The sequence below is a fragment of the Phacochoerus africanus genome, chromosome 4 (assembly GCF_016906955.1).
Source record: "Phacochoerus africanus isolate WHEZ1 chromosome 4, ROS_Pafr_v1, whole genome shotgun sequence".
Taxonomy (NCBI): Eukaryota; Metazoa; Chordata; class Mammalia; order Artiodactyla; family Suidae; genus Phacochoerus; species Phacochoerus africanus.
Window position 1 is genome coordinate 73,225,703 of NC_062547.1, and position 12,369 is coordinate 73,238,071.

General features: G+C 49.4%; 1 protein-coding gene across 12 annotated transcripts in view; it reads left to right on the forward strand.

Moving 5' to 3' along the window:
- The window catches only part of RANBP3 (RAN binding protein 3), a 60,041-nt gene continuing 47,672 nt past the window's right edge, over positions 1–12,369 (forward strand). For 7 of the 12 annotated variants that reach the window (XM_047777370.1, XM_047777373.1, XM_047777375.1 and 4 more), the window contains exon 1: positions 58–179. In XM_047777370.1, the coding sequence (XP_047633326.1) occupies positions 158–179 (22 nt within the window). In that variant the 5' untranslated portion in view covers positions 58–157. Of the gene's footprint in view, positions 180–12,369 lie in introns of all 12 variants that reach the window. The other 5 variants (XM_047777368.1, XM_047777372.1, XM_047777371.1 and 2 more) reach the window with 4 other exon arrangements.

A 12,369-nucleotide genomic window follows, 5' to 3' on the forward strand; every position in this document is an offset into this window, starting at 1 on the left:
TCCAGAGCCCCACTCCGCGCCTGGCTCAGCGCGCATGCGCAAGCTGCCTGCCTCGCTCGGAGTCAGCTTGGGAAGTACGCACGCGCGGGAGTTTCTGGCAGAAAGCAGACGAGCCCCGGCCGGCGCGAGGCCTTGTGGGAGGGCTTAAGGAAGTAAAATGGCGGACCTGGCGAACGAAGGTAGGGGAGGCGCCGTCGGGGGCCAGCTGGCGGCCAGGGTACGGGCGGCGGGAGGCCTTGGGACCACAGGCCCGAGGGGTGAGCACCTCGAGGTGCGGGGAGCCTGTGTGCTCCGGGAGGGCGGCCCAGCGGGCCCTGCAGCCGCCCCCCATTGCGTCCCCTCAGGCCGGGCTATCCGCCCGGCCTATCACTCCCGGCAGCCCCAGCCTTACCACGGTCTGGCTAGACGGCTCGGGAAACTACGGGGGGCTGCGGCCCTGAGCTCTTTCCGCCTCGCAGGCCAGGCCTGAGGCTGAAAAGGGGCGGGAGGCGCGCCCTCAGCGCCTCGGTCACAGATGTAAATAGATCTCCGGGCCTGGTCGTGGGCCCAGCGCGCCACGCTCCCTCCCCGCCCCCTCGTTCTCGGTACCTGGGCTTCCCCTCTTCCCTGGCCTGGCTGCCGTGCCGCCCCACCCCCTAATCCTCCACCCGCCTGGAGGCTTCTCATCCTCCACCCGCCTGTCCCACGCCGAGGATGGAGAACGTCCGGTTTGTTTCGCCCCCACCCCCAACACGGCCCCCCAGTTCCCGCCAGTTCCCCCGGATCCTTCGTGGCGACCCGCGACTCCGCTCATTTAGGCTCAGTCTCAGGATGTGGGCCGCCGAAAGCCCTGGCTGCCTTTCGGCCCTTTTTTGTTGCACTTCCAGAAAGAGGCAGGCTGTATGATTCTCTCCTGCGGAGCGCTGACATCCCACCTGAGCGATTTTGACAAGGTTACAGTTCGGAATGGCCCAGAGAAAGCGCTCCATAAGTCGATGTCTGATGAAATCAACCGTGATGTTGAGATCGCTGTAGCTTCAGGGCCTCTGAGGCCTATTTTTAGTTCCTCCGTTTCTAGGTGCACAACTACAGGCAAGCTCTCTACCTGCCTGGCCCTGATTCTCCCTTACCCTTGTCCCTGCTGTCCTGAGGTTTCCATACTGAACTGCACGAATGGCAATAATATGTGCTCACCCTCGTGGAGCGTTTGGCCTGGTACCAGGTACTGTTCAAAGCCTTGAGGTGTTACCTGGATTAAGCCTCACTCCTCGCAATAGCGCCCTGAGGAAAGGACTGTTAACCCCCTTCTTGGTGAGGAAACTGAGTTTAGAGTGGTTAAATTACCTGTCCAAGGCAGGTCACACAGCTAGTAAGAAGCAGGGATGTGAATCAAGGTGATCTGGCTTCAGAGGCCCCCACCCCCCATTTATGACTGTGTAAGATAAAGGAGAGGGGTGCAGAGGGGTGAGGCATTCCATTCATAAGATCCATTTAAAGGCGGAAGGGGGAGGAGTTCCCTGGTAGCCCAGTGGTTAAGGATTCGGTGTGGTTTGGGTCACTGCTTGTGACTCGGGAACCTCCTCATGCTGCAGGTGCGGCCCCAAATATGAAAAAATAAATAAAAATAAAGGCAAGACAGGGACTGAATGAATGGGAATCAGTATGACATAGTTTATATATTTGCATATTTCATTGTCTTGAACTTAGGATCATCGTATCCAGCATTGTATTTGACATCTCCACTTGGCTAATAGGCAAAGACAAAATCCCTATCTTTCTCCCCCAAACCTGCCCACCCCACCATCTTTCTCCCCTGTAGTAAATGGCAGGTCCATTCTTTGAATTGCTCAGTCCAAACACCTTGAAGTCACACTTGACTTCTCTCTTTCTCTCATATGCTGCAGTAGATCTTGTCAGTTCTACCTTGAACTTTATTTCCAGAGAGTGACCACTTCTCACCACCACTGCTGCCTGCCACTGCTGGGGCCTCCCTTCCACCTTTACCCATCTAACAGTTTCTCACCCCCAAGGCAGGGTGGACTCTTGAGACCTCCCTGCCCTCTTCTCCCACCACAGTGTTCCCACCTTACTCTGCTTTAACCATTCTGGCTTTCTCATTGTCCCTTGAGGGGTCCATATCCTGTCTCCTTTACGCCTTTGGACCTGCTGGTTCCTCTGCCTGCGTCAGCTTTCCCCCTGATATCCCTGTGGCTTGCTCCTTCACCTCCTTCAGGTTTTTACTTAACAGTACTTTATTACTGAGAACTTCTATGGCCCACCTGTTTCAAATGGTATCCACATTCCCTATTCCCTCCACCCTGTTTCATTTTACTCTGCAGCACTTAGCACCCACTGGTGTGCTAGGTTTACTCATTTGACTATTCTTATAAAATATAAGCTCCATGATGGAGAGGATTTCTGTCGGTCGTGATCACTGACTGATCCTTCACATCCAGAATAGTGCCCGGCACAGAGTAGGTCCAAGATACGTTTATTGAATGAACACATGAATTCATCAGTGATAACCTTAATTGTGAGGTAGAACTTTGAGCACAGGGAAGAATTGTGGATTCCTGTTTTTCAGGGATACCATTCTAGCATATGCTCCAACACATCTGCTGTCAGTTGTAAATTGCATAGTTGAATGGGTAAGTGTAAAATAGAGGAAAGAGGATGTTTTGTACTTAAAAGTTTTTGCCCAGTAAATGCTACACTGAGTACTTTGACTTTAGTTCTGGCGTAGCTGTCCTAAAAAAAAATAAGATAAAATCTTAGTGGTTTTTTTATGCCTCATGTAACTCTGCCATTGATTGGTTGTCATGTGTTTTTTTATTCCATTTCTGATTTTGGCTTGTGCACCCAGTAGGATGTTTAATTTCTTATCTACAGTGTGAACTAGGACTTCTTGCCTATGCACTTTGAAGCTCTGGGACTGCCCCGTACGTGTGCTTTCCCACTTGTTTAATTTCACATGTCTTCTTGGCGTCTGTCTTTCCAGAGTGGGTTCCTAAGCATAGCCATCCTCACAACCAGCTCCTCCAAATCCTGGGCATCGGTACAGTCGGAAAGCAGCACAGGTGATCCTGATATGCAGCTAGGGTTGGGAGCCACTGGAGTGAGTAGTACAGGTTAGGAGTGCTGTGCTTGTATGCAAAGAAACATTTCCAGTTGTGTATCCAGTACAGCATCTTGTTGACCCTCGTTGCCATGGTGATCTCTTCAGGGCTGTTGACAGCAACTCCCACAGCCCTTTGTTGGTAGTCCTTAGTCCCTGAGTTTTAAAGGCACGTTGGAGTGCTTCTCTCTGGGGGGCGGGGGGGGGGGAGGGGGTAAGAGTGTGTGTGTGTGTGTTTTACTTGTGTCTTGGGATATTTTCTGCTTGGCATTTCGCTATTAATACATCCAAGAGTCATTAATCATCCTGTCTCTGGAGCTGTCTTCCAGCACCAGAATTGGAAGGCAGCATTTGGTCCCTGGTAAAGGTAAAGAAGACTGGGAAGAGGGTGAGTAAGCAAAGCATATTTGAGCTATAGGAAATCTTGGATTCCAGATCCCGCCTTAAAAGATACCATGTGTGTATGAATCGTTGCCAGCCTGTGGACACTTAAGGTGGAAACCCGAGAGACAGTATAAATCAGGGTTCTCAATTTGGTCCTGTCAGCATTTTGGATCAGATGATTTTCTGTTGTGGGGGCTGTCCTCTGCCTTGCAGATTGTTGGGCATCATTGCAGCATACCTGACTCTACACTTAAGATGCTGGTAGCACACACCCTCCCCTGCACCCCTGCCCCAGGGTGCAACCAAAATATGTCTTCACACCTTGTGAAATGTTCCAGAGCAGGAGGTGGGCCCTCAGTTGAGACCCGATAGTATAAAGTGCTGGTGGGCTCAGGCTTTGCCTGAGAACTAGGTTTGTATTTTGACTCTGCCTTGTACTCTAACTTTGGGCAGATTCTTAACCCCATTGAGCCTGAGTTTCCTCACCAGTAAAGTGAGAATAACAGTGATTCTATCCATCCCACGGTTGCTATGAGCCTTGGCTGAATCAATGCATGATAATTATTTAGCGCTTATCTCAACCCAGTAATGAACAGTCAGGAAATGGTAGCTATTTTTACTATGGGAGACTCATGGACACATTTAGCTGAAGTACTCAGCAAAGCAAGAGAGAATGAGAAGTGAGTCTGAACAGGCAGGTGAATCCACCCCCACTGAACAAGATGGCCCTGCAAGAGCCCAGAGCGGGAGGCAGCCAGCACTGGGCTGTTGTCCTCTTCAGTTCTGTCTTGACTTTGACTGCGTGATCCTCTAGGCATGGGTACTCAGCCTCAGCACTATAGGTCTTTGGGACCAGGCATTAATTCTTTGTTGTGTGGCTGCACTGGACATCATTAAGATGTTGATCTGCTTTCCAGGTCTGCGACCTGCTTTGTGCCAATACCACCCTCCCCCTCCCCCAGTCAGGACAACCAGAAATCTTCAGGCGTTGCTCTGTGTCCCCCAGGTTTGGGGTGGGCGGTGGGTGGTGCCTGCCCTCCGTTCAGAACCACTGATCTGGCTTGACCAAGTACCAGTCTAGAGATTTTCAAAGGTGGTTTGAGTTTTCTCAGTTCTCACCTTCCTTGTTGACTTAAACCCTAAGCCCTGAGAGGCTGAGATGCCATTGAGTTTTTATTGATGAGCTAGAACTCAAACAATTGGAATCCTCCTTCACTTGATTCTCACCACCCACTTCCATTACCCTAAACTTAATTTTTAGGATAAGTGAGAAGCAACTTGAGAAAGTTTTCATGAAGTTATGATAAACATTAGGCCTGAGATTTGTCCTGAGTGCAGAGTATACATTTGACTCTCCTGTGCCTCTCACACCTGTAGCAGATGGGGCCTGGTGGTGCTGTTCTGAAGTCTTTATACACCTGGAAGAAATTTTGTTTTGCCCGAAGTCCTGTGTATAGGCAGAGAAGCTAAAACTTTCCCACCAGGTCTTCAGCCTACCTCCCGGTTATCAGGAAAGTGGACTTGCCCCGGCAGTCCCATCACTCTTGCACATCATTGCGCATGAGGGCTCGTCAGGATCTGCCGTGCGCTTCTGCTCTGAGAGGAGGCAGCAGGAATTTGGTAAGGTTAGAGCATGTGAGCGTAGGATGGAGTTCGGAGCAGGGAGAGTGTTTGAGGCTGGCGAAGGGGACATTTTAGGTACCAGTCCAATTCCAGCCTAGTAAGTGGGTTCAGGCACGGAGAATAGGCTGGGGTAGAGTGGAAGATGCGGGCCATTTGGGGAGCAATAGGATGCACTTGGGATGGCTGAAAAGGGCCTTTTGAAACAATTTTTTTAAAGTATAGTTGATTGGGCCTTTCTTCTGTAATGAAAACTGTGGGAAAGGCAGACGGCAGAAGTGACTGCTATTGACTTGGCAGGTCCTTGGTAGCTCTCCATGGTACTTCGAAGCCATCAGAAGGCAGATGGGTTTGCATCCCTCTATTCAGGATCTTATGGTAGTGCTGGCAGCAGGCAGCAGGGGTTCTTTGTTTTGTTCAAAGGGAATTGTTGTGGGGTTTTTTTTGCCACCTTTGTGCAGTAACCTTATGGTCTCGTGGAGTTGTTAGGTGTGGCTGTGCACTACTTGGTAGAAAACTATGTAGCACAGGGCCTCAGAGTAAAGCCCTCATGTGTCCACACCCTGCTACATACATGGTTGCTTGGCACTTGCTACTCTTGCATGGCACTGGCTGTGAATCCTAACCCTGATGGCACTTTGTGCTCATTGAAGGAAATTTTAAAGGAAAATAAAAACTGATGCCCGGGCTGCAACATTGGAGATTGTTGTAGGAAGTCCAGGTGTCTAGGCCCCCACAGATGTTTTACACATGAAGCTGGAATCAGAAATCACAGGCAGGAAGACGTTCCCTTGTAGTACAGTGGGTTAAGGATCTGGCATTGTCACTGCAGTGGCTTGGATGGCTATTGCGGCACAGGTCAGTCCCTGACCCGGCAACTTCCACATGCCTCGCGTGTGGCCAAAAAAAAAAAAAAAGGAAGAATTTTGAGATTTCAGGGGAAAAGTAACCCAGGTTTCTAATTTCTCTTAAAAAATAGGAACCAGCTTCAGCCTGTATTCTTGCACAATAATGATTTGCCAGGACTGAGGAGCAGCCACCACCTTGAGATAGACTATTTGCCTTCCTGGACATCACAGTCCCCACCAAGCTTCTTGGGACTTGGCCTGCTTCCTCCTTTTCCAGTGCCTGCCTGACCTTGGGTTTCAACCCTATTATAGCAGCTCTTAGATGCCGTGTTCATTGCACTCAGGGTACTTTTTAGCAAAGAACCACAGCAGAAATTTCCTGACCCTGTGATTAATTCAGGGTTTAGTGTCCTCGGAATGCTTGTCCTCAGGACAGCATATGGCAGCGAGTCTCCAAGATGGTCAAGGGGCCCTGGGAGTCCCCAAGACCTTTTCAAGGGGACTACACTTTCAAAATGGTTTTTATAACAATGCAAAGGCATCATTTGCCCATTTTACACTTACTCTCTTGTGAACGGACAGTTTTCCAGAGGTTGGGATAGAGTGTTGTAGCAGCAGATGGACTGCAGAAGCAGACAAGAGAACCCAACTGTCTTCTGTTAGGCCAGACGTTAAGAGATTTGTCAAAATGTAAAATAACACCCCTCTTCTCCCTAGTGTTTTTGGTTTCACAAGTACTTATTGTTTATAAAAGTGTATTAAGTAAATCTTACAGACTTATCTTAACTAAATTAACTAATTTTTGACATTTTCGTAGTGACATGGTAAGTATCAGTAGCTGTGGCTCACATTCGCAAAAACTCTCGGGGATTCTCAATAATTTACAAATGTGGAAAGGGGTCCCAAGGCCAAAAACTTTGAGACCCACTGCATGTGAGATGGGAGCCCCAGTGTGAAGGGCCTGAGTGGGTTCTGTAGGTACATCCATGTGAGTTTCTCCCCTGTCTCTGGCCTCCAAGGAATTTCAGACTGGAACTGACCAGCTCCGGCTGATAGCTTGTGGCACAGTTGGAAATGCTTTGGTTTGTGTCTTGCCACTCACTTGCCCAGGAGCTTGGGAGAATTGACCTCAGTTCCTGCATCTGTGGAATGGGAATAAGGCTAATCAAATCTGTGGATTATCATGTGTCAGGGACGTATGGCAGGTAATTGGCCCACTGGCACATGCAGATCTACATCAGTTACCCCTGGCTGTTCCTATTCTAATTGGAGGCCAGAATAGAGAGAAAGCTCCTTTTGGATTATAGCCGAGTTCTCCACCTCACTGTTAATGACATCAGTGCTGATGGGAGCTGTCCTGTGTATTGTGGGTTGTTTAGCAGTGTCCCTGGCCTCTACCCACATGATGCCAGTGGCATCCACCTGTCCCATCATGACGAGAGAAAATGTCTTCAGACATTGTCAGATGTCCCTTTGGGGACAGAATCGCCCCCATTTGAGGACTTCCGGTTTAGGGGATTCCGTTGACACACACCTCCCCACCCCACCCCCAATACTCTTTGTGACATAATCATCTGATCTATTAAAGTCCTAGGATGCTACACACATTTAAATACAGAAACTGAGTGGAGAGGGAGAGAAGAGGTAATTCACAGGAGCTGGGGGGCGGGGGGTTAGCCTGGTTTGTACAGGTCTGACCTACTGAGGATTTATTTGAGTATATTATGTGAGTTAGGGATCTGACTCAGTCTTTTTCTAATTAATACATGATTTCTTAACCTCAGCATACTTGATATTTGGGGGTAGATCATTCTTTGGAAGACTATCCTTTGCACTGTAGGGTGTTGATTAGCCTCCCTGATCTCCATCCACCAGATGCCATTAGAGCTTCTCCCCATCATGAGAACCAAAAATGTTTCCAGGCATTGCCCAATGGCTAGGAGCTGAGGCTGGAGCAAAATCACCCCTAGTGAGAACTAGTGGATTATGAGATTAAGTAAAACTATCTGGGAATAAATTACTTGCCGACTAGAGCTTAGGGCTCACCCTCCCGACCTTTTTTTGTCTTTTTTTGCTCTTTCTTGGGCTGCTCCCTTGGCATATGGAGGTTCCCAGGCTAGGGGTTGAATCGGAGCTGTAGCCACCAGCCTACGCCAGAGCCACAGCAACGTGGGATCCGAGCCGCATCTGCAACCTACACCACAGCTCACAGCAACGCCAGATCGTTAACCCACTGAGCAAGGGCAGGGACCGAACCCGCAACCTCATGGTTCCTAGTCGGATTCATTAACCACTGCGCCACGGTGGGAACTCCCCCGACCTTTTTTTTTCCTTCGTGGCCTTTTGGCAGCCATAGGCATCATGGCATTGTGGCCTTCATGTTCCCTGTTAAGGAGGGACAGTGCTTTCCATGACCTTCAGCACTGTTCCAGGTTCAAGGTGAGAACCTTCCGGATGCTCTGCGTCTGGACCAGTCCCTTTCACTAGGGTTGAAACCCAAGGCATGTCTGCAAGAAGAGTCTGCCTATCCCATTGTCCCCTCCTGCCGCTGAGTCTTGGAGCCCAGCTCATCCTTTCCAGTGAATCAATAGCGCTGACACACGGGGCACTTGTTCTGAAACCTGACAGAAACCATATTGGTTAGTCCATGCACATGTTTAGGAGGCAGGCCTTGGTTTTGCAGTAAGTTTTAAATGCTTTTGCTAAATTAAACTCCCCTAGGCTTGCCACACAGAATTTCAGGAATTTGTCGGCTCAAAATTAATGTCCATGTTGCATCTGTAACAGCAGAGTGGGAACGGGGAAAACAGTTCTTCACTTTGGCTTCTCCAATGGCAAGTTTGCCAGGCTCCCCTTTGTTCAGAGGAGAAAGGATGTTTTGCAGCATTGGTGTGGCCGCTGGGGGTCTAAGAGGCCGGGGTTATTCATCATCAGTGCCACCCTGGGGGGCCCTGCTGGTGGAGTCTCGTCAGAAGAGTGAGCGTCTTGTGTGCTGACAGCATTGGCCCCTGAGTGAGGGAGACGTGCTTTCACAGCGTCCTGGTCATCTCAGTCTTCCCTCAGCTCAGGCATCAGAAGGCTCTGTCCCCACAATAGTCAGACTCCATCCACCTCGACCTGGTTCCAAGGCTGCAAGGCTTGCCTGAGCTGCCATTGTCGCTGCCACTTCTCACCAAACCCGGACAGCAACCTGAGGGCTCTTCTCTGGTCCCCTGGCACCTCATTCTGCCTCCCTGAGATCTCTTCTAACCGCTCCCACTTCCCTGACAGCTTACTATTGAACTTTCTAACACACAGAAATGGAAAGGGTTGCATGAGGCCACTGCCGGGGTGATCTTTCAGAAATGCGAACCAGGTCGTGTCAGTCCCTGCTTGGACTCCTCAGCATGCGCCCTCCCCAGACTCACTGCCCACCTTCCCCGAAGGAAACTCCAGTCACGTTGGCCTCCAGGTTCTTTCTGTCCTTAAGACCTTTGTACTTGGGATTCCCTCTGCCTACTGTGCTCTGCCCTCGCTCCTGGCTCACTCCGTGTCTGAGGTTCACATGACACTGGAGAGAGGCCTGACCCAATCATGCCCCCTACAGTCCCCTTTTGCCCTGTCACTCTTTCTCAGTGCCCTGCTTTATCCTTCTGGCACCTGTCTCCAGAATTATCTAATTATCCCTACTAACTTGTTTTTCTCTTCTCTTCCCACGAGGGCTGTGGCTTTGTCCAGCTTTCACCCTGTCCCCAGTGCTTAGCGTCTTGCCTGGCACATGATGCATGCTCAGTAAATCATGCTGCTGTGAGCATGGCATGGCTAGTCGGCCTTCTGCCAGGTGTCACCTCAGTGATTCCCTTGGCTTCTGAAGGACTCGAGGAAGGGGCTGAGCGACTGAGCATCTGTGTTTAGGTATCACTTGTCCAGACAGCTGTTGGAATGGGCCAGATCGTGTGGAATTTATCATTGTTGGGATCCTGGTCTTGAATCCAAGACCCCTGCTTTGAGATGGCATCAGCATATTTGCAGTTCTGTATATAATTATGGAAATGGTAATAATGCTGACATGGAGTTTGTACAGAAGACCAGCCACTTCCAAGCACTTGATGTGCATCATTTCTTTCTGTCCTTCCGACTGGGGTGTGGGTACCATCCCTGTTGGACAAACACAGGCAGTGTGTGGAAAAAGTGAGCTGACTTGTTCGGTTGTCGAGGCCGATCTGAATACACATAAACACACATAAACCAGCACCCGCATTCCCGAATTTCATCGGTTCGTCTACAACTTCAGCAGAGGTCCTGTAGTTCTTAGATTGCCTTCCTTTGAGGGGATTTCTCTTGTCTTTAGTGGATGATGGGTCTCCTGGGTCTTCAGCCACTTGGACTTCACCTCAGCTGTGCTCATGTTGCACCACCTAGTGGCAGAATAGAAAAGTGCTGTCAAAGCCAGCCACCTGAATTTCTTAGTTTTAGGTGAAGTTGCTGACTGTATGATGTATTTAATAGGTTTATGGGATTTCTGTTGGATTTAAGGCACAGAAATGTCCAAAGTACAGGGTCTGTCCCAGCAGCTCGTGGCCTGTGTGGATGGGGTGGGGGTGGAGTGGCAATACTTGTAGAAGTAAAGAAGGTAGATGTGGCCCCAGACAGGTCGTAGGGAACGTGAGGCACCTAGCTTAGAAGTCATGCTTAGGGTTCTTGTCCCACCTTTGCCACTTACCAGTTCTATGACTTGGGCATGGTACCCGTCTCTCCAAGGCCTCTCAGTCTTGTTTGTGATTTGCAAGTAATATCTATGCAATAGGGCTCTGATGACATTGAACCAGATGGGGTGTGTAAAGCAGCTACCACTGGGTCTAGGAAGGGCCATTCAACAAATGTGAGTTGCTCATTATCCCCACTGTTGTCAGAAATGTGGGGTGAGGTTAGAGCATTGAGAAATGGCTTGGGTTTCAGTGGGTGAAGGTAACCACATTCCAGAAAGAAAGGCATAAGATCAAAGATACCGTCCTCTCCCAAGGCTCTGCCCCACTGTGGTCTCTGTGAGTGAGAGTTGCCTAAGGAAAAATATATTCAAGTACCCAAAAAAAGGATGAAGGGGCCCACCGCCCACTAGCTGGGCTGTGTAGCCGCTGCGCCTATGGTACACTAAGGTTGAGAGAGGCATCGCCTAGCAACAGCATGATTGAGATAAGTTCCATTCTTCACCAAAGAATTAGTTGGCGAACAGAGTTGACACATCAGTGACTAATTCACCTTTATGTTGCTGCACAGGACTGTTTATAATAATTCCTGAGAAAAGAAACGACTTGAAGGATCGAGATAGTAAGTGTCACAGGATTAAAGCAGTTGCCATGTATTAACATACTGTTGTTTGTGTTGGCAAGATGCTTTCCATATTTTTTGCACAGATAATAAGATTAAAACACATCAGCCCAGGATTAAAGCTCATTTTGCACAAGTACCTTGCTGACATTTTGGTCAAGAATTCTAAGTGTCTTTCCAGATGGGGGCTGTTTCCTGGCAGGTGTTCGAGTCATCATTTAGGAGAGAAAATAAACAAAACAGGCAAAGATAATCCAGATTCCCTTCTCTGTGTGTTTTCCTGGGTCTACATATTTTCTTCTATTTAGTTCTACAGACATTCTCAGAGACAGGATGGTGCCAAAGCTTGTTGCAGGGCAGGCCTGCCCATGGTCTTGTGTACATTACTCCCTGCACAGCATGAAGAAGGGAAATTTGTGTGCTGGAGTGGATGTGTGTGTGTTTTCAGCTTAGGCTGAGAATGTGTTACAATTCACAGAGCACCCATGGTTACACACTGGACAGATGAAAGGTCACATGGCTTGCTTCACCCTTGAGTGTGCACCTTGGAGCGGGTCTTGATTCTTCCCTTGAAGATCCTAAGGGTCTGCTGTTGGCTTCACTACACGCTTGTCCAAAGCAGATGGTCACTGACAACTGCTTTAGACTGGATATTACTTCTCAAAACAAAAGTGTGTTAGTTTCTTAGTGTCAGGGCCCACCTGAGCGGAAAAGATGGGAGGAGGCAAACTGGGATGGTGACCTGCAGTACGTGGATAGCAGCAGTCAGGGGCCCGGGCTCCCGGGTCAGGCCCACCAAGTTGGAGACCCAGCCCCACCATGGACAAGTCATTCACTCTCCCTGAGCCTCTGTCCCCTGTTCTGTAAACTAAGGAACTAGTTTACTCTGAAGGTGGCTGTGAAGATTCAGGAGGATGATACGAATAAAGCGCTGAGCACTTGGCCTGGCCCATAAGTACTACACACCCAGTACCACTGGGTTTCTGGGAAACCCCATTTGGGGATGTCCTTGCTGTGACTGTATGGCACAGGCTGGCATAAGTCTAAAGATGGGATCCTAAGACCTCTGTCACCCTGGAGAGTTAGGACACACACCCTTCTACCCCAGGGCCACCT